The sequence below is a fragment of the Hyperolius riggenbachi genome, chromosome 5, assembly GCF_040937935.1.
Source record: "Hyperolius riggenbachi isolate aHypRig1 chromosome 5, aHypRig1.pri, whole genome shotgun sequence".
Taxonomy (NCBI): domain Eukaryota; kingdom Metazoa; phylum Chordata; class Amphibia; order Anura; family Hyperoliidae; genus Hyperolius; species Hyperolius riggenbachi.
This window is the reverse complement of record NC_090650.1, coordinates 65,764,149-65,790,148: the sequence shown is the minus strand read 5'-3', so window position 1 is coordinate 65,790,148 and position 26,000 is coordinate 65,764,149. Positions and strand designations below refer to the sequence as shown.

The 26,000-nt window shown below is 41.1% G+C and overlaps 1 protein-coding gene across 3 annotated transcripts in view; it reads right to left on the bottom strand.

Moving 5' to 3' along the window:
• ADARB2 (adenosine deaminase RNA specific B2 (inactive)) overlaps positions 1-26,000 on the bottom strand; it is an 802,765-nt gene that overhangs the window by 458,892 nt on the left and 317,873 nt on the right. For all 3 annotated transcript variants that reach the window (XM_068235806.1, XM_068235807.1, XM_068235808.1), the window contains exon 2: positions 24,421-24,456. In XM_068235806.1, coding sequence (XP_068091907.1) covers positions 24,421-24,456 — 36 coding nt within the window. The remainder of the gene's footprint in view (positions 1-24,420; positions 24,457-26,000) is intronic.

The window sequence follows — 26,000 nt, the reverse complement described above, 5'->3', positions numbered from 1 at the left end:
TCAGGACAGCAATGCCAAAAACAACATATGTGGTCAGGGGCATAACTACATGGGAACAGCCCCAGCAAACGCAGGAAGGCCCAGAGCTGTAAGGGGGCCCCAACTACTAATTTGCTCCATCCAATAAAGGGATCCATCCTTCAGATCAGGTGTTTTTGTGGCTACACTTTTTATGGGTGCGAAGAGTATGATGTCCACACTTCTTTCACGACCCTTGAAAGATGGACCTCCAGGCTGTAAGGGTCACAAGGGAAAGGCACGGGAAAGGGTGTGAATATTGGGGGGACCCCATCAAGGTTTTGTAGGGGGCCCCATGAGTTATAGTTACACCTCTGTATGTGGTTACAAAATATGAGACTCTGGGCTTCATTCACTAAGACAAATAGCATGCCTTATCAGAGTTGGCACGCCTTATCAGAGTTAACACATCTTATCAGAGTAGCACAGCGAGCACTACAAACTTATGCCTGCTAATTGGCAATGAAGAGAGCTCCACTCGTCCTGCCCTGAGCCCCTGGGGGTCCAATCACTTAAAGGACATTATCCCCACACTTTGATTGGCTCAATATGCTGCCTGTCAAGGCAACCTATTAGGCCAATCAAAGTGCGGGGATAATGTCTTTTAAAGTGATTGGACCCGCAGGGATAAGGCAGGGGCTCAGGACAGGACGAGTGGAGCTCTCGTCATTGCCAATTAGCAGGCATAAGTTCGTAGTGCTTGCTATGCTACTCTGATATTAACACCAATAAGGTGTGTTAACTCTGATAAGGCATGTTAACTCTGATAAGGCATGCTATTTGTCTTAGTGGATCAAGCCCTCTGAATGGTTGCCATATTCACAACATCTTTATTTTTTTCTATGGTTTTCATCTAGAAAGTCCTCAGAGCCGCTTATTGTATACTTTAAAAAAAACAAAATTCTAATGATGGTAATGAAATAAAAAGTAATTTTCACAACTCAGCTCAAATTAATTGCACTTCGGCGTAACATGTAATTTTTCTTCGGGGAGTTGACACTCAGAACTATTAAGGTCTCGAGTTATCCAGAGAGAACTATTTGTCACAAAAGCAGCAGCCTGATCTACTTAAAAATAATGGCTGCACCGGGTCTTTTCATTGCGTGATGGATCGTGTTTTATTCCTCGCATTCGTTTTTGTCCCAGTTTCGAAGGTGTAAATATTTAATAAATAGCTAAACTGAATAAATAATTAATAGATGATGATAGTTATTATTATGATCCATGAAACGACAAACATTTTTGATCGCAGGATTGTAAAAATTAAGATCTAATACACTGACTGTTTTACTGTTTTTTGTTTGTTTTTCTTTCTTTTTTTTTTCCAATATGGCATTATAATATGGCATAACTAACATAATAAAATAATATATATAAAATGTATGCACGATTAGGGATTACCTTTCACAGAAAGCTACACTTCGCTAAGATCTGTCCACATGCTAGGCCTAACTGGGCCGTGATGGCGACCAAAGACTGCTACTGCCGAAAATCTAGTGTGAGTACAGCGGCCTTGATTTGCTGGCGCTGAACGAGTCACAATGCAATTCACCTTCATCATGGGCCTCACTTTGGCCTACTTCCGCACTCCATAGTGACAGCGTCATCCACAAAATGTCGCCTGAGGGATTGTGCCCCGATCCCTGCCGGGGTCGACATTAGTGGCAAGTATGTAGAAGGCTTTAGTAGTTTCGGAGGTACGAGACTAGACAGGGAAATAAATTTACACTTGCATATTAACCTGTTAAAGGGACTGTGAGCACCTCTCATGGGCATGCCTTTGAGCCAGATCATGTCCCAAAAAGTCGTGCTATGACCCCTCTTGAAAAGCCTCTTGCAATGGCCATGCGTGTCACTTCCTCTTCCTGCTTCATTCAGTGATGCATTTCTCTAACAGAGAAGACTGGGGTGACCCGGAAGTTATAACAGAGCCAAGATGACAGCCACAATTTTTAAATTGAATTCGAACGAAAACTATTTGGTGTAGAACAGTGATTCAGGCATTAAATGAAAGAGGAGATCACAAGCTACAGAATGGTATGCATCTTTACGTACTTTGCACTTTTATAGAGAACTTTTATGAAAAGGTATGTTCCTTTCAAATTTGATGCCAGCAGCACATTATATTAAAGTTCAGATGTGGCAATACAAAATATTACAAAGAAACTACCACATGGTCACACTGCTAATTTGATTTATTGGCAGCATGCCAATAAAGTGACTGGTTATTAAAATAGCATCCTACATGCATTTACTCTGAGACAAGTGTATGTACCCCTTCGGGAGTCCTTATCAGACTTAAAGAGGAACTGTCGCGAAAATCTTAAAATTTAAAACACATACAAATAAGAAGTACATTTCTCCCAGAGTAAAATGAGCCATAAATTACTTTTCTCCTATGTTGCTGTCACTTACAGTAAGTAGTACACAGTAGTGCTGACAGATTTTGGGCTAGTCCATCTCTTCATGGGAGATTCTCAGCATGGCCTTTATTCTTTAGCATGGTGGCGTAGTGGTTAGCGCTCTTGCCTTGCAGCACTGGGTCCCTGGTTTGAGTCCCAGCCAGGTCAACATCTGCAAGGAGTTTGTATGTTCTCCCTGTGTCTGCGTGGGTTTCCTCCGGGCACTCCGGTTTCCTCCCACATCCCAAAAACATACTGATAGGTTAATTGGCTCCCCCCTAAATTGCTCCTAGACTGCAACACATACACTACACAATATAGACATAGAACTATGGTAGGGATTAGATTGTGAGCTCCTCTGAGGGACAGTTAGTGACTAGACTATATATATATACTCTGTACAGCACTGCGGAAGATGTCAGCGCTACATAAATACTAAATAATAATAATAATAATAATAATTCTTTATAAAGACATTCCTTGAAAATGATTTATACAAAGATGCTGGCCAGCCTCCTTGCTCACTGCACACTTTTTTGGCAGTTGGACTGAGCAACTGCCATTCACTAAGTATGTTTAAAAATAAAGAAAACCCTGAGAACCCCCCTATGAGCAGATGGGCTAGTCCAAAATCTGTCGGTAATGTCAGATTTCTACTACTTACTGTGAGTGACAGCAACATAGAAGAAAAGTAATTTATGGCTCATTTTACTCGGGGAGAAATGTACTTCTTATTTGTATGTGTTTTACATTTTAAGATGTACACCACTTTGTATTGGTCTTTCATGTGAAATTCCAATAAAATTGATTCATGTTTGTGGCAGTAATGTAACAAAATGTGGAAAACTTCAAGGGGACCGAATACTTTTGCAACCCACTGTATATAATTATTGTAAAAATTAAGGAATTTTTTTTATTGCATTATTTTCACTGGGGTTCCTCTTTAAAGGTAACAAGAAGATTAGTTACCTCAAAGATTTTTGTTTTGTTATTTTAGGAGATGGGATTTAAAAACAAAAAAACCCAGGCATTCCCGAGGCGATTGTGAGGGAGTTATGATAAGGAATATGGAGCTTTTTTTTAAACTGTTCTTTTTGAGATGTTAAAGAGCTTGAGAGGTTAAAACAATGTAGAACTTTTTTGAATTTTTTGTGAATTTAACCCTGTGCAACCTAAGCCCAAGTGAGATTGAGAACTTTCTCGGTCCTAGTGTAACTGAACATGTGTTGTTTAAACTGCAATTCCAGAATTGGGAGCTGGTGTGCTGGAGGGGGCATAGGAAAAATTGATATTTACCCACCATAAATCTTTTCCCCTTGGCTTCACCCCTCGATTCCACCTGCCCCGGGAGCAGGTGAAAGAACTGGGTGCTGCAGGGGGACATTAATAAGCTGCTGTAATGTTGTCAGTGGCTGCAACATGCTTTTTCATGTATATACAGTATATTTTTACAAATGTACTATATATAGTAGGATACACTTGTATATTTCATGCTTACTTTTAACGCGGTAGGATTAGCCATACTATGCCAGGGGAAAAAACACATATATAAGTAGATAAATACTTGATCTAGTTACATAGCACATGTATTGTACTGTCCACATTTTGATTTCAGTGAATTTTATATAGTAAATGAAGATAATTCTGTTCCTGGTGGGGGCCATGTCTTTTGCCCACAGTTTAGGCTAAATCCTGATGTCATTTCTGTCCTTTACTTTTTTATTTTCTCCTCCAAACGCTGAGTCACCACAGCCTTGCTTGTAAATACAAGTGATCAGGGGATCAGGTTTTAGATAAGCAGCTAAGCAGGGAAATAAAGGGAAGAGGAGGAATATGTTATAGACAAAAAGAACCCCCAGCATGCAACTGTTTGGCACTGACAACTAAAGGGCCAGTGCTCCTAAGGTAAATGATAACTCCAAATCATAACAGCAGAAAAAGTTTTGAATGCAGGATTAGCATCTTTATCACTTAATACACTCAGAAATTAATTAAAATTAATACACTTGAAATTTGATTTTAATGGTGACAATCCCACTTTAAAAAAATTAAAACTGTACTTTTTGCAGTACAAAAGTAAAATACCTAGAGTACTAGCAGATCACTGGTACTAATTTCCTGCTGCTGTCCAGGTATTGGCTTGCCTACCCTACCATGTGGACTGCAGGTGCAATTTTAAAGGGGAACTGAAGTAAGAAGTATACGGAGGCTGCCATATTTATTTCCTTTTAATCAATACCAGTTGCCTGGCAGCCCTGTTGGTCTATTTCTCTGCAGTAGTATCTGAATAACACCAGAAACAAGCATGCAGCTAGTCTTGTCAGATCTGACTTTAAAGTCTGAAACACCTGATCTGCTGCATGCTTGTTCGGGGGCTATGGCTAATAGTATTAGAGGCAGAGGATCAGCAGGGCTGCCAGGCATCTGGTATTACTTAAAAGGAAATAAACATGACAGCCTCCATATACCTCTCTCTTCAGTTCCCCTTTAAACTCCCCCCCCCCCCATTTCCCCAAAACACACACACTATATGGGGTAATATCTAATAACTAATAACTAATATGGGGGCAAGGTCACAAACTGAGTTGTCAGCAGGTACCTGGACATTAGTGGTTAGAACATTAGCTCTAGTGAACCACTGCTCTACATATTGGCCTTAGACTATGACAGGAATATGAGACAATGGCCTCAATTTATCAAGCATTACCGTATTCGGTAATACTAAAAACAGCTGATTTTTTTGGAGCATTTAGGAAAGTGTCAAGTCATCCAGGTTGTTACCGCATGGAAAGCTGAAATTACAGAGCAGTGAGGTAAATTACCGACTTGTGCGGTAAATACCTCAACATGCCAGTAAATGTCAATTCACCAAGATTACAGCATGTGGTAAAGCCAAGTAACCTACTCGATAATTACCGGCAGCTCTCCTCTGTCGGAAAAAGTGCGAAGAAGCCGTGACTCACACAAATAGAGAGGGATAAGCTATGACTGACAGGAGCAGAAGCCAATAGAAACAGCCCCTGTCTCCTGCAAGTCCCACTGGCCTGACATTCATAGGTTCTGAAGGCTTCTCGGGAGGGTCCAGCTTTTCTACCCCCCAGGCAGCAAGCTGAGAAAAAAGAACAACCGTGGTTTCCCCTGCCTTCCTTAAGACGTTTAACCTTTTAGGTTCCTGTTTGCGGATGCAGAGTAGCTAGTGGGGAAATCACCTAAGCATGGCATGTGTAATGTCTCTGGAAGTTCATCATCTAAGCTGTGGCAATTAAATAAAATGTTAAGAAAGACTAATGGACAGATTCAGAGTGAGTAGAAGCAGTATAACAAACATGTACATTTCAAAGGGATGTGGGAATGCCTCTTACTATTGTAATAACGTCACTGCACAGAACAGGTTGTAACAACAGAGACACTCCACACTGCTCTGCAGTTACCGAACAGGTTTTTGTGAATTGAAGCATAGTATTTTGGTAAATTACCGAACTTCTACTGCACCTGTGAAAATATTGATGAATCAGCAAAAACAATCTAAAATATCGAATGCGGTATTTTCCCAACTTGTTTTTTCTTTTTTTCTCGAACATCCTTTGATGAATTGAAGCCATTGATTGACTACTGTAGGTATTAGATTGTGAGTTCCTTTTGAGGGACAGTTTGAGACATGACTATATACACTATATACTGTACATGCTGTGGTAGATATCAGTGCTACATGATAAATACACAATAACAGATGCAAAAAAGGTTTAAAAACATAAGTTTAAAAGTTACTTTGTACCTTTCTTGAAATAAATACCTTCAGCATGTATTAGTAGTTCTCAACTAATTTCCTACCTTAATGTTGCTAAAAATGATCTTCCCATTTCTGTTTGCAGCCTGCTGTGCGTAACTCTTAAAGGGCTGGACAATAAATTCGAATTTTTTGAATTGCATAAAATACAGCCTGCCCAGTAATGCTGCTTTTCCTGCATGTGTAGTTGGCTTCAGGAATCAATTCTGGAGAACTTTTACCTGTACTGTACTGAAAAAAAAGAAGCTGATACACCTGTTACTTTCCAGGCAGGAAGGCTCATCTATCCATGTGGTGGTGTCTGCAGATACAGCAGAGTCCCGGTTATCCAGAACTCAACTAACCAGCAGCCTCAAACAACCAGCACAAATCACTGCAAGATCTAACAATGGTGAAGGCCAACTTCTTAGGCTTTTTGTGGGCTCTACTGTGTTTAAAGTGACTCTGACATGAAGGGGAATAAAAGTCTTATTCATACCTGTGACTTCCTCCAGCCCCCGCCGCGCAGATCGCACCCACGCTGGCACCTGGATCCTCCTAGATGCTCCAGTAGCAGCCCCATTCTCCATGGCCAGGCAGGCGTAATGCTCATGCGAGGTCTGGCTGCACACACTTGCCCCGCCGCACTCAAGTTGCCTGGAGCGTTTTGCGTCTGCGCAGTAATACTGTGCAGAACCCTCCCACCCACGGGAACGAGACGGGGGAGCATGCTTGGCTGCACTAGGCCTCCGCCGACTGGCCCCGACTTGCTGTGGAGAATGGGGCTGCTTCCGGAGCATCTAGAAAGACTTATACACTGGCGTGGGAGCTATCTGTGCGTAGGGGGCTGGAGGAAGCCCCAGGTATGTATAAAACTTTTAGTCACCTTTGTCTCAGGTACAATGTAAAGACTGGGTTCCATGGCTCCTCTAAGGTTAATATACTTTCAGTTACTGTATTTTAAAGAGAAACTCAGACCAAGAATTGAACTTTATCCCAATCAGTAGCTGATACCCCCTTTTACATGAGAAATTTATTCCTTTTCACAAACAGACCATCAGGGGGCGCTGTATGACTGATATTGTGGTGAAACCCCTCCCACAAGAAGCTCTGAGGACCGTGGTACTCCTGGCAGTTTCCTGTCTGTGAAACTTGTTGCATTGTGGGAAATGCTGTTTCCAACTGCCAAAAAAGCATGCAGCAGCTACATCACTTGCCAGCAGTAAAAATGTCACCATGTGATAAATGTCAGAATGTAAATCAGGGATTTAAAAGATTTTACAATGGGCAAACACTGACTAAATCATTTATACATAATTATCGTAAAAATGAAGCACTTTTTTATTACATTATTTTTATTGGAGTACCTCTTTAACAGTTAATACAGAGTTCATATGGAGTAGGGTATAGTGATGTATTAGCTAGTCCTATTTTTAACAATGAGTATCAAGCAACCATAAAGCACACTTATGCGGCATCAGACAATCCCTGTAGGTGCCCAATAACCGAGACTCTACTTTATATTCAAGGTAGCAAATTTGAAATATATATATAAAAACATCTTGTGCATCCATAGATCTACACTGAGGAGATTGCTTTTTATCAACAAGTGTAGAGTCTCCCTTTAATGTTCTGCTGCCTGTCAGTAGAAATGTAGTGCAGTGGGTGGCATGGAGACACAGTATGGGAGGGAGTCAGAAGTGGATTGGATATAAGCAGCCATCACCTCACAAGAAAAGCAGGTAAAAGCTTTAATTAGCGGTATTAAATTATTTCAACAGCTCCTCAATTTCAACCACTTCACCTTTCTTGTCTTGTATTTTCCCCATATGAAAAGCATTGCTTGTTCAATTGACACTACCTGTACTGCGCATAATCCTATGTCAGTTGTCATAGTAACTCTTGATATAATAAAATGTTAGGCAGACATAACAGGGCAGGATAGCTTCACGTATGAGCAGGTGATTCTATAATTAGAGAAGGTGAATTGGTGAAAATGACTCATGCTCTACTTCACCCAGCTGTTAGAATTTGCACCTGGGAAGAAAACAGGATGATTTTTTTTTATCATTCCCAGACACATCGGATTATAAAAACAAAGAACAAAGTTTAAATTTTCTTATTTTGGGATTGGGGCTGTACTTACTGAGACATCAGGTGACCCTAACAGGCAGACAAGGAACCCACTGTCTCTTATTCAGGACACATAAAGAGAAACCGTGACCAAGAATTGAACTTCATCACAATCAATAGCTGATACCCCCTTTTACATGAGAAATCTATTACTTTTCACAAACGGATCATCAGGGGGCTCTGTATGTCTGATATTGTGGTGAAACCCCTCCCACAAGAAACTCTGAGGAGCATGGTACTCCTGGCAGTTTCCTGTCTGTGAACCTTGTTGCATTGTGGGAAATAGCTGTTTACAGCTCGTTCCAACTGCCAAAACAGCAAGCAGCAGCTACATCACCTGCCAGCAGTAAAAATGTCACCATGTGATAAATGTCAGAATGTAAATCAGGGAATTAAAAGATTTTACAATGGGCAAACACTGACTAAATCATTTATACATAATGATTGTAAAAATGAAGCACTTTTTTTTATTACATTATTTTCACTGGAGTTCAACTTTAAACCAGGGGTGGAGGTGCCCAATGCATAAAAGCGCCTCTATGCTTGCTACACAACCATAGCAGTTAGAGCATCTGTTTTTCCACTGACCTGAGGAAGCAAGGAAGCACGCGCTAAACACGTTGTCAATTTTATGTGCTCACATCAAAGACCTTTTTTTAATAGACTGATCAAAATTCTTCAAAAGAGGTAAGATTACCTCTCTGTTATTAAATCAACAGCTTATTAGCCTATCTTTTATGCACTGGGCACCTCCACTCCTGTTTTAAGTGTCTTGTCATACTTCTTTAGAGGTGATAGTTTTTTAGTTGTCCTAAAGAACATTCGGAGTGTGACCTACCAGTTCCTGTTACCTGGAAAACCGAGCGTGGGCAGTTTATTTCCCGCCTGCTCTGATAGTGGTTGTAAGGATTTGCAACCCACCTTCGTGAGTATATACATCCTTAGCATTTTCCTTTTTTAAATTTGACAGGATTCTGCACCATTGGGCTCCTGGTCTCCTTTTGTCTTTTAGAAGAGCCTGGGGTTGTTACAATCACAGGAACCATCAACATAATCTGTCTTTCATACAAGCTCCATGAAGCTCAGACTGGTAGCCAGGCAATTCTAGAGATGGCTTGAACCCCCGATTTTCGGTTCGCGAACCCCGAACGCGAACTTCCGCAAAAATTCGTTTTGTGCGACCTTTCGCGAACCACAATAGACTTCAATGGGGAGGCGAAAACTAGAAACATTTATGCTGGCCACAAAAGTGATGGAAAATATGTTTCAAGGGGTCTAACACCTGGAGGGCAGCATGGTGGAGTGGGATACACGCCAAAAGTGCCCGGGAAAATCCGTATTTGACGCACAGCAGCGTTTTAAGGGCAGAAATCACATTGAATGCTAAATTGGAGGCCTAAAGTGCTTTAAAACATCTTGCATGTGTATACATCAATCAGATAGTGTAATTAGTGTACTGCTGTTTGTGTAGTGACTGCCGTGCTGGACTACTGCACACCATGGCCAGAGTGCATGCGATAGCGGTTTTCAAGCCCATATGGTCGCCGAGCTGAGGTAGCTCAATGACAGAACAACAGTGACTGTCCAGCTGATCGAATTTGGTCTGTCCACAATGAAGCAACAACCTTATTATCTTGGGTGTGCCCCCCCGAGACATTGATATAGCCAGTGGTCATTGCTTCATTGTGATACGCAAGGTAACGATCACGAGGGGAATTGACCAATGTAAATGCCTTTTGTTTTGTTGTTGCAGCTGCAGTGCAGCCAGAAAAATTAGGCAGGCATGTACATGCAGCAGAGAAATTATTATAGCGGCCGCTGCTAGCAGCCGCTATAATAATTTTTCTGGTGCGTGTACATGCCTGCTACCATGTGCCTGCTAACTGTGATGTAGAGGGTCAAAGTTGAGCCTAATGATGTAGTATAGGGGGCGGGTCGAACTGGCATATAGTTTGCGGTTCTCCGCGAATGCGAACCACCAAAAGTTTGCGTGTTTGCGTTGGAATGCCAACCGTTCGGGCCATCTCTAGGCAATTCTGGTGTCTATCGGATAGTTAACAGTTTGTGTGGAGAGCATTTGTTGGCTTGTTTGGGCTGAGATAGGTAATTTTGTGGCCTACTTCGCTCAGAAAATGAGGCACTGCCACAGACTGCAATGGACATATGAAGTGTATCATACAGCCAAACTCTGTCTATCATGTGGCAGGGGTTTTAATTGGTGCTAACATAAAGATGCACTCCGGAACGGTTGCGGCTCATGTATAGGCGACTAACGGTGTTGGCTATGTGTATATTTGACTTCCGTTATCAGCTGCAGTGCTTGGGTAAAGTGTTAAGTGTAGATTAGGAGGGGGGTTGTGTTAGGTGTAAGTGAGGGAGGGGCAGTGTTAGGTGTAGGTAGGGAGGTTTAGTGTCCCTAGGTGGAAGTGGTTGTCAGAGAATAGAGTGGGGGGCGGGGGTTAGCATCATAAAGCAACGGCAATAACAGAATGCAAATTACAGACATTAAGCCACGACTTTTCAAATAATGCCAATACACCGCACCCAAATTACCAGGTGGAACTTTAACATAGACAATCTACTATGGGCTGCCCAACCTCAAACAATGTTGTGATAATAGTGACCGATGTTCAATGCTGCCCTGATAAATGTCCAAAATAGCATTATGATAGCATTATGATACTATATTAAGAACAACAATTATAGTAAAGTGTAACTCCAACCTGAACTGAAATCTGCAGTAGTCTCCAGAGTTACAGCAGAAATACCAATCTTAATCAATGTAAAGTAGTAAAATTTGTGACACTGACAAGGAAGCTGCTATGGGGCCCAGGAGAAGGTGGGAGACCTAGAATGTCTACTGCCCTGTAGACTGTACATCTCATGTAGAGAGTCATAGCTTATGTGTATCTAGAGCTAGGAGCCCCACCAAAACTTTACTAGGAAAACCACCGTGATGCTTAACTATGTCTCGGTAGCACCAATCTGCCGATTACAAATCTAGCTGTTCCTAAGAGTTTTAACCACTTCTCAACCACAAGGTTTTTCACCTAAAAGCCACAGCAATTTTCACATTTCAGGGAGGCAAGGGTTAATGGGCTTAATGGGGGTATCATTTATTTAAAAAAAAACCTCACTGATGCTGATCACTCACTAATGCTGTGTTAGTTATCTGAGATCCTCTCACGAGTGATCTCAGTAACTGTAACAGCATAGTGACTGATACAATGTTTACACACATTCTGCATGAATGAGCACTGTCATTGGCTTTGTGAACACTTGTTCACATCAGCCAATCACGGACCAGCGGGTGCCCGACGCGTATGCACATCCGCGTGCATGCGAACGCGGACGCGATCGCGCACAGCAAGAAAATAAACAGGAGTTGCCTATCTACGCCCCTGTGACTCAGGTGAATTTTAAAGAAGCGTAGATAAGCGTGGCAGAGGTTGTTAAGTGGTTATTACACCAGGAACCTTCAAAGTTATTTTGGCAGTTGTATTACACCTCTCTTGGGTGGTTGTAGATTTTTAACTGCCTCTAAAAAAGGCGAGCATCCATTAGCTGCCTTACGTTGCTTGGAAGACCAAAGTGGGGACAGTTATTTCACCGTGAGCTCAAGTAGTGGTTGCAAAACGTGCAACCAACCTGTGTGAGTATTATCATTGCAACAACCAATTATTTCAAATACTCAGCCATACTGCACCATTTGGCTCCTGGGCCTTGATTCACTAAAGATTACCACTCTTAGCAGCACGGATTAAACCACCAAGAGCATGCTACCCCTGGTGCTGTTGCAGAGTGTGCACTCTTTGAAGTTATGCGCGCTCCCTTGAAAACTACGCAATAGGATGTAGAGCGACCATGATACTTTAACTAGCACGCCTTACTACTACATTAATTAACTTAGTAGTGGCCGTGCTAGTTATAGAATCGCGGTCACGCTACGTCCTTTTGATCGGTTTTCAAGGGAGGGTGCGTAACTTCAAAGAGTGCTTGCTACATACCAGTACTGGGAGTAGCCTGCGCTCGGTGGTTTAATATGCTCTGTTAAGCATGATATTCTTTAGTGAATCAAGGCAAAGGTCTCTTATTTGTTCCTTAGTTGGTTCCTGGAGATTTTTTGAATTTTCAGGAAGCAATATTTGTTAAAAGTTGCATTTTAATATATATATATATTAAAGGGACTCCGAGCAGTGCAGAAACTATGGAAAGATGCATATCATTTTAAAGCTCTGTTTCTCCTCTTTCCAACGATATATAAACCGCCACCCTACGCATTTTAGTTTTCGCTATTTTCGCGATTGAAATTGCCGCGACCGCGATTTCAATCGCAAAAATAAAGAAAACTAAAAGGCGTAGAGCGACGATTTAGGTGTCGCCAGAAAGAGGAGAAAGAGAGCTTTAAAATGATATCCATCTTTCCATAGTTACATTGTATTACACAGGCCGACTTTTTCTGCTGAATGGAGCTGCTGACACTGGGGAAAGTGTCGCCCTGTGTAATACAAGTAACTATGGAAAGATGGATATCATTTTAAAGCTCTCTTTCTCCTCTTTCTGGCGACACCTAAATCGTCGCTCTACGCCTTTTAGTTTTCTTTATTTTTGCGATTGAAATCGCGGCCGCGGCAATTTCAATCGCGAAAATAGCGAAAACTAAAAGACGTAGGGTGGCGGTTTATATATCATTGGAAAGAGGAGAAAGAGAGCTTTAAAATGATATGCATCTTTCCATAGTTTCTGCACTGCTCGGAGTCCCTTTAACTCCCCACCAATATTCTTTGTTACTTTGTGGAGTTCTTCTTTAAAGCGGGATTGTCAGCCACAAAATCAAATTCTATTTGCCCACTGTTCTGTGTTTATTATGTAGTCTACAGGTAGTCTGCATTGCAAGCATTCCAATATAACCATGAATGTTTCTGTTGTAATGAATCTGATCTCAGTCAGCCTGGCTCCTTTCTGGAACATTGCCGGAAAGAAGGAAGCTTGTTATCTCCCCTCCCACATTACTGCTCCTCACTGATTGGCTGAGGGCAGTTCAGTGTGACACAAAGCTGAAAAGTAAAATACACCTCACCCCTCTGCAGAAGCTGCTGAAATACAATCTATGCTTTTTGTAAAGCAGTAACACAGAGGCGCCAAGTAGAGTAAAATCGATTAAACACTGTTACCACTTAAGGAACAGGGTATTTTCTTCTGATCGGTGCTGCGTGGACTCTCCAGCCCGCAGCACCGATCAGGAAATAGCCAGGGCGATCAGACTTCCCCCCTTTTTTCCCCACTAGGGGGATGTCCTGCTGGGGGGGTCCGATCGCCGCCGGCTACCTGCACTTTCCGGGGGGGGGCTCTTCATAGCCCCCCTCCGGAGCGCTTTCCGCCCTCCCCGGCTTTCCCTCCCTCTCCCTTACCCTGTGAGTGGCGCAGGACGGAGTTCCGTCCTGCGCCTGATAGGATAGGCTTCTGCCTATCAGATGCCGGCGATCCCCGGCCAATCAGAGGCTGGGGATCGCCGATCTACGGCACGGCGCTGCTGCGCAGCAGCGCCGTGTGATGTAAACAGCGGGGATTTCTTCCCCGGATGTTTACATTATGCAAGCGAGCCGCGATCGGCGGATCGCACACTGTTCATGGAGACAGTCTCCGTGAACTGGCATGGAAAGGCCGCTCGATCGAGCGGCCGTTTCCATGCTATACCACTAACGACCCGCCGACGCCTATCGGCGTTAGGCGGTCGTTAAGTGGTTAAAAGGGGGAAGTTGGTGGACTCACCTCCCTCGTAGAAAGAAAGACCAGACAATGGGACATTACTCACAGTATAAAGTTACTTTTTATTACAAGATCCAAAGTTGCAACTTTGGAACTTGTAATAAAAAGTTACTTTATACTGTGAGTAATGTCCCATTGTCTGGTCTTTCTTTCTTCGAGGGAGGTGAGTTCACCAACTTCTCCTTTTTAAACAGTGTATAATCGATTTTACTCTGCTTGGCGCCTCTATGTTACTGCTTTACAAATTGTCTAGTCCACCTTCAGTGGAGGGGTGTATCCCCATTCCTTCCTGTCTACAGAGAGCGGGGTCAGGTTATAATTCTCCCCACCCGCTTATCCAGTGGTTGCCTCTGTGGTGACCCACGTTTGTGAGTATAACCATTAGTTTGTTGTACACCTGACTAATTGTCACTGAGATATTACACTATATTGGGCTCTCGGTTTCCTTTTGTCTCCTTCAAGATACAATCTATGCTGTGCTCACATGTCTTTAAAAAGCAAGCTAGATATGACAGTGCAGTTTCTAGGAGAAAAAAAGGAGTAAGGGAGGAAATTACTTTAGGATTGCCTTCAGTGAGAGGCTGTAAAGATGGAAAATGCCTGGAACAGATTCCTTTTTATTTACAATATACAATTAATATCATTGAAATCAAAATATGGACAGAACAGTACAAATGTTATGTAAGTAGAACAAATATTTATTTAATTATTTGATTTATTGTATTTATAAAGTGCCAACATATTACGCAGTTTTTTTTCCGGGATAGTATGGCTGTCCCTGCTCCTTTAAGTCATAAGGGGATACTAGTGGTTTAATTCACCGACCTGTTTTTGGTAATCCCCCTGTCACAATTTAGTCCTCTTGTCAGGAAGAGGACTTAATATTGTTACAAATATTAGTTTATGATCCGCTGCTTCTATCATATTCAAAGCAACATTTAGGGAACAAATATGAATTCAACAACCCCTCCTTGCGCCATTTGTATTCACTTGGCATATGAGGTAAGTATACCCATTCCTGGGCTTCAGCAGAGTAACTCCTAATTACCGTAAATATTGGCTTCAGGGCTCGAGTTACCGCAATAATATGGTCCAGATGATCTTAATTCTGCTCCCAGTGTATTCGGCATGTTTAAAGCACAAGGTCACTTTCAATAATTTGCAACATGCAAATAAGTATAGACCTTAAAGCGAGGACATTTTTTGTATTCAGAAAGCAATTTGTAATGTGTTTGGTGACTTGGTGGGGAATTTTGCTGCTTGCTAAATGACCTGTCGTCCTGTCCAAATGTGCCTGCAGTTGCCTGCTCGATGACAAATTGCTTGTATTTATTGTGTTTTATAATGAGCAATATTCTGCTCTTGAGGGGGGTTCCGAAAATGTTTGCATCCAGAAGCAGTGGCTTGCTAGACATTGATAATATATATCAAATCATCAGGAACAAACTGCCTGCAGTGTTATAGGAAATTGCTGCAAATATAAAGTACACATGCTAGAGGAACATGATGAATATAATTCACATACAGCATGCCAGTACACTAACATACATCAAATGCCCAGTGGGAACAGCAAGTCCTCATGTGTTCCTATTTCAAGCTTATTTTTAGTGATTTATTCATATAATACAACAACATATAACACAGTGCTTTAAAGAATACAAGGCACAATTCACCCCACATCCTGCCCCAGTGGAACCTACAATAATAAGCTGGCCACCAATGCAAGAGAACAGTCAGACACGCAAAGTAAAATCTAACCCTAAAAGTGACATTTAGTCCAGTTTTTCCCATCGACAAGACCACTCAGATGGCATGAGTTATGTTCAAATGAGTTTCTCGATTCATAAATCTACTTGTGGCACTCATACCAATGAACGCTAACCAATATAGACCCAAAAACACGAAGAAGAGACCCAGACCAAAGAAACATGTTAATAAAAGTGGATCTACACTCAAAACTTCCCCCATCTCTGCTCTAAAAGATTGGGCACAGCATGAAAACCTATAGGGGGAAAAAAAATCTTCATAACAATTTACAGAAATCCTAAAAAAAATAAAAATAAACAAATGTTTTAATAGATAAACATTGCAGGGGACGCAGAAAGGGTTAACCCTCAGTCTTTTCCTGTACTGCTCTCATTCACAGATACTGATTAGGCTAATTACACTCTGATGTAGCAGAAACATACACACACAGCTCAATTCAGTGGATTTTTACAGCATTTATATGTGGCACAAAAACTTTTCATTGGGCCATAAGCAATTCACTTTTTCACCTGAGTTTTCTCCTAGGAGATAATTTTTCAACGTCATTTTCAAATATATTTTCAGCATTTTGTAATACAAAAAATACCACAAAGTAGATGAAAAGGTACTATCAAAAGTATTTTGAGAATTTTCTTTGCTTTGCTGGTGGCTTGAAAGACATTTTATTAAGTTTAAAAATATCACCTAAGAGAAAACTCAGGTGAAAAAGTGAATTGCATATGGGCCCTTGTGTGATGTGCAAAAGTTTGGGTACACTTTAAAGAGAAACTTCAGCCCAAACAAACATACTGTCATTAAAGAGTAACTGTCAGGCTGCAGAAGCTAATTTAAACCTCTATTCTCCTGTGTTAAACTGTTTAGACAGAAGCCAAAAGACATTACTAAAGATAAAAATCTCTCTTACATTTAATGTGTGCTTATCACCAAAAGCTAAGCTCCTAAGGAGGACGCAAGCCGCATTCCATACTGCAAAGCATTCTGGGGCCCTCCCCTCGGCTGCTAAGGAGAAGACGGGATCAAGTTTCAGCAGCTTCTAAACTCACAGCACAGATAAATCTCCGGGAAGATTACTCTGCAGGAGTCCGCTATTGTTCCTAGCCACATGGCTCATTAATATTCACTGCACACTGTGTTATTCTGTACGAGCTGTTCTGTGATCAGAAGCAGGCAGGACATGACGACACATTTGGCTTCACAAACATGGAACCTGCCATGGGCTGTCAGGAGCATCATTCTCTGCATATACTATATACAAATTCTGTGAAATCCAAACGTGGACAGTGAAATGCATATGTAATGTAAGTACAGCCAATCTTTAGCTACTGATATATGTGTTTATTTTCTCTGAGACCTTATACCTAACAGCTCCTCTTTAAGTTACATAACTATAATTAGAATAGATAGGTAATATAATCTCTTACCCACCCTGTTTTAAAAGAACAGACAAATGTTTGATTTCATGAGAGCAGCCATCTTTTTGGTGTCCTGTGTGCTGATCACCCCTCCCAGTTGCTAGGCAACGTGAACAACAACATAGGAAATCCCATCATGCTTTGCGCAGCATCAGGGAAAAAAGCCCGGGCAGTTTTCTTTGATGGGTGGAGCTTAGCTAAAAATGCAGCCAAAAATGTGGCTTTGGTAAGAAAAACAAAGTTCTGATGCCATGAAACTGTTAAAGAAACACCAGGGCTTTTTCGTTCTGCTGAGTAGATTTTTAGTCCGGAGGTTCACTTTAAGTACTAATAAAAGTCCTTTTAATTATTTTTACATATACTGTATGAATCAGGAAGAAGTGTTTTCAACAACAACACTTGCAGTTGTATACAAGGTCTTAAAGTACCCCTGACCTGGTCTTACTGTAAATACTTTTAAAATTGTTTTATTACTGGTGCAGTGACTTTTGTCACAGCACACAGCGATATCCTCCCCCCTCCAATGCCCCCTGTGGCCCCGTTCTGGCAACAATTATGAGTGGAGAGGAAGTGACAGTTCTTGCTCCACTATGTGCGTCCTTAACTTCAGCCCCTCCACTAGTGGCTTTAGGTCCGTATATGTTTCACTGCATACAGTGCGCAGGAAAGCTGCGCTGTGTGCGGACTTGTGTTAATTGAGGTCGGAAGGATATCCGACCTCAATTATCACAGCACACATAACGCAGCTACCCTGCACGCTGTGTGCAGTGAAACATAAAGCGGAACTAAAGCGGCAGGGGGAGGGGGAGGAATTATTGAGGCGCACACAGGGGAGGAAGAACTGCCACTTCCTTCCTGCCCATATCAACGATCTGCTCAGTCGAAGACTACGACTGAGCAGAACGGCGGCCACAGGGGGTACTGGAGGAGGAAGGATGATGCTGTGATTTAGTCACAGCACCAATAGTAAAACACTATTAAAAGTTTAAGGGGAGGGGAACCGGGTCAGGGGTATTTTAAGGTGGCCATATATATCAATTTTTCCAATCAATATACAGCAGATTCGATCACTCTGATCAAATCTGCTAGAAATTGATTCAGTGGGCGGCCCCATCGATTTGTGGCTGTAATCAATCAAATCGTTCGATTGTAATGGATCAAATTACTGTGCCTGAACTCAAACTCAGCTGACCAGGGTTTGAATCTTGGCTCTTCCTGTTCAGTAAGCCAGCACTTATTCAGTAGGAGACCTTGGGCAAGACTCCCTAACAATGCTACTGCCTATGAAGTGCACCCTAGTGGCTGCAGCTCTGGCGCTTTAAGTCTGCCAGGAGAAAAGCTTGATATACTGTAAATGATTGGTGTCTTGTCTTGTCTACCTATCGGTTAATGTTATGCGGAAATCTATTAAAAATTGAGGCCTAGTTTGCGGCAATAATAGATCCCTCTCAGATCAGATTTCATCTGCCAGGGATCTATCTGATGTTCGAATCTAAGTGTATGGCTATCTTGTCTGAAAGATTTGTCAAGCTACTACTCAGTTTGGGTCTGTTTGATAGAGATATTCATATTACTTTGCAAACTATTGATTTTTTTCCCCCAAAGAAAATCAATCATTTATTAAATCTTGCTAATATCTTCTTGTATGTGGCCTGCATAATGTTAATATGTCCTCTATGGATCCACATGAAGAGTGAAACCCTTTTTCCCCCGCATTTAATAAGATGACCCTATAGACATTTTAGCATATTTGCTCTACGAAGGACAAGACCTCCACCCCCGCCCTTGATTTCACGCGAACGCACGGAATATTTGCTTGTGTGTTCCTATGGGAATCAAGACATAAATGTCATTAGCAACTTGAAAGACATAGAAAAATGAACACATTTTAAAACAGGTGCCTGGTCATTATGAATTCATTCAGTGTTCATTGTAATAACATTAATCATGATTAATTCATCTTCTACTAATGTAGCAGAGGCTCACTCTCGAAGAGAATTTAGATTTTCCAATTTTCATATCATTTTAGCCATGACAAAAGACGACAAAATAACATTTACATTTCCAACTGCTATAAAAGTAACAAGCTATAATGAAATGTCGTCTTGCAGTGCTTTTTCTCCAGTAGTCTTAATCCATTAAGTGTATTTGTATTAACAATGTTCCTGCTTATTTTCTTTTTGTTTGCATCTGTGGTTTATTATATAATCACAGCAATGAATACTTGGGGTTGAGTGCATTTGGCAAATAAACAACTCTATTCTAAGGACTCTTCGGACCAAATGGGCAGACAGGGTTAATAGGTTTACTTTCATTTTCACCTGAGAGCCTTAACAGTCACTAAGTTGAGCTGCACTGACCTCTCTTGGTTGCCAGGAGATTGTCCTTACATTGCAGAGTGCCAAATTGATTTATGGCCGGGAGCTTCTGCGTACAATCCACACTGATTGCAAAGAGAGCACTGCTATTTTGATGACTGCAGAGCTTTCTGATTGAACTCAACATTACAATGTTATGTAACGCTGCTGTTAGCATTAGCTGACTATCTGACCAGGGATGGGATTGTTATTTTTACACAAATTAGATTACTTTGTGCCAAAAGCAGGTAGGATAACAAGGTTACATGCTGGTCCAATACCATGTGTATCCCTTGCAGGTATGTGGCTACGCGTTTGTAACTAAAGATTAAAGAAGTCCACCTTGCCACAATGATCGTTAAAAAAAATGCAGTAGGGTATTGTACCGTGTTAGCCATCAGTAAAAGCAAGAAGTTTTAAATCAGGATGATACCATTTATTGGCTAACTAAAAAGAATAAGAATAAGCAAGGTTTCGGTCTTGCAGCCTTCGACGGGCTTACATCCTGTTTGTATGCAAAATGCATAGAACATTTGCATAACTCTGCATAAACTCCAAATTATTTGCATCTGTTTGCTTATTCCTACTGAAGGTATGCAAGTGATAATTTCTCCTAAGTTTTCTCGTGGGTGGTATTTTCACATCATAAATAAAATGCTGCAGCAGCAAGCCAGAAAATACACAGGATAATTTTGACAGTAATATTTTACCTACTTTTTTATATTGTTTTCTGCTGAAAAGTTATTATAAAAAGAAGATGAAAAATTATCTCCTATGAGAAAAAGTGAATTGTGCTATGAAACTGTTCACAGATTCACTGGTTCTTACGTCTATTTTTTAATCAGACTTTTACTCCGTTCGGGTGACGGTGGAGACACAAGGGGCTGTATGCAATTCACTTTTTCTCCTGAGTTTTCTCCTAGGTGATATTTTTAGAACTTGTCATAAAATGTCCTTTAAGTCACCAGCAAGCAAGAAAATACTCAAAATAAATTTGATAGTACTTTTTCACCAACTTTTGGGTACATCTTCAATTGTAAAATGCTAAAGATTTTCCTTACAGAGAAGATGAAAATTATCTCCTAGGAGATAACTCAGGTGAAAAAAATGAATTGCATTGGGCCAGGGGGCCTTATTCAATTAACGTTGGGTCCAACCCAATTCATTTTTTTCTGTGAAGTTTTCTCCCAGATCATTTTTCATCTTCTATTTAAATTAACTTTTGTACTCTGCAACTGAGAAAGTATCAAAAAGTAGGTGAAAAGTCTTTCCCCTAAAGTAAAACATCCCCTGAAAATAAGGCCTAGCTGAAAAATCACGTATGCTGCAAATATAAGGCATCCTCTGAAAATAAGGCCTAGCACTAATCGCAGCCCACATGACGTGTACTTCAGCCACAGCCTGCTACTGTATCATCAAAATTACAGTCCGTCTCTGCGTGGACTCGGAGGATTCATGCCAGGCAGCATCGCTGCAGTGAGCTATGGCCCGCATGATGTGTTGCACATACCGGTACTGCTATCGGTATCCTCAAATTGCCGTCAGTCTATGCCTGGTCTCTGGGGTCACTCTCTCCGTTCATGCCAGCATTGCCTCCTTCCTCCGCAATTTAACACAAGCTGGCTGCCTGTGAGTCCGTGTAGCGTGGAAAACAGTTCAAGCTGCTCTGATATTAAAGCGTTCTAATTGGCCACAGATCTCAGAGGCGGGGTCATGCTCCGTTTTGGGGCCAATCACTGCACTCACTGCTACTCAGCGAGTGCAATGATTGGCCCAGTACTGGAGCCATGATCCCGCCTCTGAGACTATTGTGGCCAATTAAAACGCTTTAATATCGGAGCAGCTTGAACTGTTTTCCGCAGTCACCATAATAGTTGCAAACATACAGCAGGTGAAAATCATAAAGAGGTTGGATAACACCTGGCCCTGACATGATTCATACCTACTTTCTAAACAGCTGTGCATGAACACTTAGCAACACAGGGACCGGAGCACCCGTGTTGACTACAGGAAAGCCTACAACTCAATGCCACACATGGATCTGTAAATGCCTGGTGTTGTATAATGTCATCACTGAGAACCTCCCTGAAGAATTCAGTGGGACAATGAGAGACAGAACTGTAAGCTAGTACAACTACGGTAGCAAAATTATTATAGTCTTCTCTTGCTTGCTGGTGGCTTGAAAAGCATTTTATTGGAATGGTGTGAAAATATCACCTAGGAGAAAACTTGAAAAGTGAATTTAACCATTTCAGCCCTCAGTCGAGCTAAATGGATTTTAACAGGAAAATTAAGAAAAAAATTGAAAAAAATCATTATTTCTCAGTATTCAGCCATTATAGCTGTAAAATAATACATGCTACCATAATTAAAACCCACACATTTTATTTGCCCATTTGTCCCGGTTATTACACAATTTAAATTATGTCCCTGTCACAATGTATGACACCAATATTTTATTTGGAACGTTCAGGTGGCTAAAATGGTTAATAAGGACCTTTGTCTACTAAAGGGGGGTAAGGGGGTATATAAAACTAGCGATTTGGCTGTACGATTGATCCTTCAATTTGATAATTTTATCAAATCGAGAAAGAATCAAGTGTGTTTCAATATGCTCAATCAATGAAAAGTGGCTAATATAATGTCAAATTGACCAACTTTGTTGATTGAGCAGGATAGGAAATATATCGGTCGCTCGCACAGGAACCAGCTATTTTTTCACATATCATTTGATCGGCACTGAATTATTATTATTATTATTGATTTATATATCTCCAACATATTCTGTGGCACTGTACAAAGTAAGATACAAACATGAGGTACATGATAATACAGACAATGGTATATATCAATATACAAAATACAGAATCGATACAAAATACAGAATTGGTAATTACAGCGACAAAAGTAACGCGATGAATAAAATGTATAATGAACTCCAAGACACAAAAGGGTGAGAGAGCTCTGCCCTTGTGAGCTTATAATCTAAAGGAATAGCGGGAAATGTATTTTTGCATTGAGAGCATGGAGGCACAACATCGGTCAGATCGATTAGTGAAGGTGAATCGCATAGGCAGGGGTGGACCTACAATGAGGCCACCTAAATCACAAGATTCAGATGGCAAACTCTAGGGAGCAGTGTTTGGACAAACTGTTTGGGCCATCTGATAGGACACTGCTACTGATCGAGTGCAGTGATTGGCCCAATGACGGTGCCATGGCCCTGCTCGCAAGACTTTTGGCACCAGTCAGCAAAATGAACAGCGGGGCAGCTGTGATTGGCTGTTCTGGTGCCAGCAACCCTGCCTGATTGGTTGCATGCCAAATCTTCCCCTCTGATTGGCCATGGTTATCTCTCGGGTTGTGATGGGGTTCATATTGGGGGTATATATGATATGAGATATAAATGAAGGGGGATAAAGAGAGAGAGTATTGGTCACATTTGCTTCAGGCAGAAAGTCTAGAACCAGCCCTGCGCATAGCATATCGCGTGTGTGGGCCACCAGTCAATTACATTTCAATCAACCACACTGAAGTTGATACCTCATTGAGCTGATCACTTAGTTGATTGAAGCAAAATTGCTAGATGCCCGGCTACCTTAACTAATCAACTATAGATCAGAATCAGAATCATTTATTTCGCCAAGCATGACTGGGTCATGCCCGGAATTGGGTTTGGCACAATACATAGCTCGGAGGTGCAGTAGGTCAAAGAAGATGCCGTTTACAGGGCTACAGTAAAACAGTAAAACAGTGATAGGGAAAGGCATAATACATACATACACACTATAACAGCAGCACAAAAAACATAGTGAACACAATAAGCTCTCCCGAAAGTGGCACGAGAAGACATATAATCAGTTCAGTGCAATTATCGTTATCTGTTTGCCAGGTTGCCCGAGACCATTACTCTAGTCAAAACTCAGCAGGTGGTGGAGCGCTGATGGCGGGTGGAAAAATGTGGAGGGAGTTCAGGAGGTTAACAGCCGAAGGGAAAAAAGAGTTCCTATGTCTGGTGGTCTTGGTGGATATGACCCGCAGCTGCCTGCCCAGAGGTACTGGGCTGAAGAAGCGGTGACCTGGGTGAGAAGGGTCACTTGCAATCTTCAGTGCCCTTTTGCGCAGTCTTGTGTTGTACAAGTGGGCAAGAGAGGGCAGGGGACTCCCAATTATCCTCTCTGCCGACCCGATGACCCTCTGTAGTTTGTACCTGTCGCTGGCGTTGGCACCCGCGTAACTATAGATCTGGCTGATAGTGATTGTGGAGTATTTTGCAAAGTAGTCTAACAATATAGGCAATAAGGAATTTTGCCTCATCTTCCTTGTGTCTATAAACCAATGAGAGCACAGTGTATGACAGGAAGTGATGGACTTGGTCAAAGGAGCGACATGGACACACACAGAAAACAGCTTTGGAATAGGTAATTAAAGGCAGCAGGTAGAACCTGCACTGCAGAAGCACTGTCAGTTTACAACCATTGCACAGCCTGGAAGGTTTCCATTAAAGAGCATATGACTTGAGCAATGTCATCCAAGTTGTTCCGTAAAAGTGACAGTTAATGAGTATGCCTAATTAGGTGTGCATAAAACATAACAGCTCCTGCCAAAACGTGTGATTATATTCCTGAAAGTGCAAAAGATGACTGCCATGTTACAATATTACAACAATAACATTTCATCTTCTACTTGTATTGAAAAGAAAAAACAAATTTTATATATATATATATATATATATATATATATATATATATATATATATATATATATATACATATATATATTTCTAAAGAACTCACCCTTCTGTGCGCAATTCCCATTTTCATTCCTGTACCCTGAAAAGAAGAGACAATAGGTTAATGCAAATAACTTCCAACCGCAAATTCAAAGCAACAAACTTTACTGTCAATAGATACTGTATAAATTCACGGTTAGGCCCATATACCACTTTTCCATACCTCAAAAACAAGGAAAAATGTATGACCCTCAGGTCTATTCCTAGTGTCTACTCCTAGGCCTCAATTCACTAAGCTTTATCAAACACTTTATCAAACGTTGATAATTTACCTCATGAGTAAAATCTAATTTTGAATTCACTAAGGTGTTATAGATTTATCAAATGTTTTATCAATAAAACGTTCAATAAATCTATTACACCTTAGTGAAGTCAAAAGTAGATTTTACTCATGAGGTAAATTATCAAATGTTCGATAAAGTGTTTGATAAAGCTTAGTGAATTGAAGCCCTAGTGTGCACTGGAAGTTGCCTGTTTCCACGGCTACCTCATGGTTACCTCATAGTTACCTCTGCTCCAGCCCCAGCCCTTGCATCTGCCCTCCAGCTTGGAACTCCATACAAGAGATCTAGGACTCACTGTCAGTGAAGCCCTGGAGTTCTCACAAGTAGTGATGAGCATGAATCTCACATAATATCAATTTCACATTGTAATTCGCAATTCATAAACAATTTTCATTGTAACTGTAATCAGGAACCATAATTCTGCAATAATGTGCAGTTTTGTGTAATTTCAAGCTGACTTTAGCGGTTAATAGCCCAGCCCCATACATGCTATCGTCACCAAAATTGCTACTTATGATAACGGGAATAGTGGGAAGAAGTCAAAAACTTATTTTTTAAAAAAGACCTTGCAGTTTTTGAGGAAATGGTTTTTAAAATAGCTAAACTACAATGTCGATTTGAAAAAAAAAATGTTTTTGACTGAATTTTTAAAATTAATTTCCACAACACCTACAAATTATTGTTAAAAAATCTTATTTTTTTTACTTGTTCCCACTATTCCCCTTAACATATATAGCAATTTCGGTTACAATAGCATGTATGGGGGGGCTTTCCTATTAACCACAAAAGACAGCGTTAAATTATGAATGGATTCGCAAAATCAATTGAATTTCTAAATTGTAATTATGTGTGGCCATAATTGCAAACATTTTCGTGAAATTTTGAGTAATCGTAATTAGCAGATTACACTCATCACTGCTCATGAGAAGAGAGAAGCTGCAGAGGAGAGGCCGGGATTGCTAGCTGAGGAAGAGGTATCCATGGAGGCACGCTTGCAATGCGTATGCTGCATGACAGAGCCCTGCATACAGTATAATATGAATTTTTGTAGGATCCGACACCCTATTTTCAGGGGGAAAAGGTTGGGTTACCTGTGGTGATATATGGAAATTGTAGTTCAGATAATGCACTTGTAGCATCAATAGAAAGGTTGTGCGCTGTCTTAAGATACTTGATTTATTTATATTAAGGTCCGAGTTAATTTTTTTTCCTAGTAACGCCTGGAAAGGCGCATAAAGCTAATGTCAGGGCAGTTTCTAGGCTATGTACCCACCCCAACCCCCACATGTGGTGTAGAGTG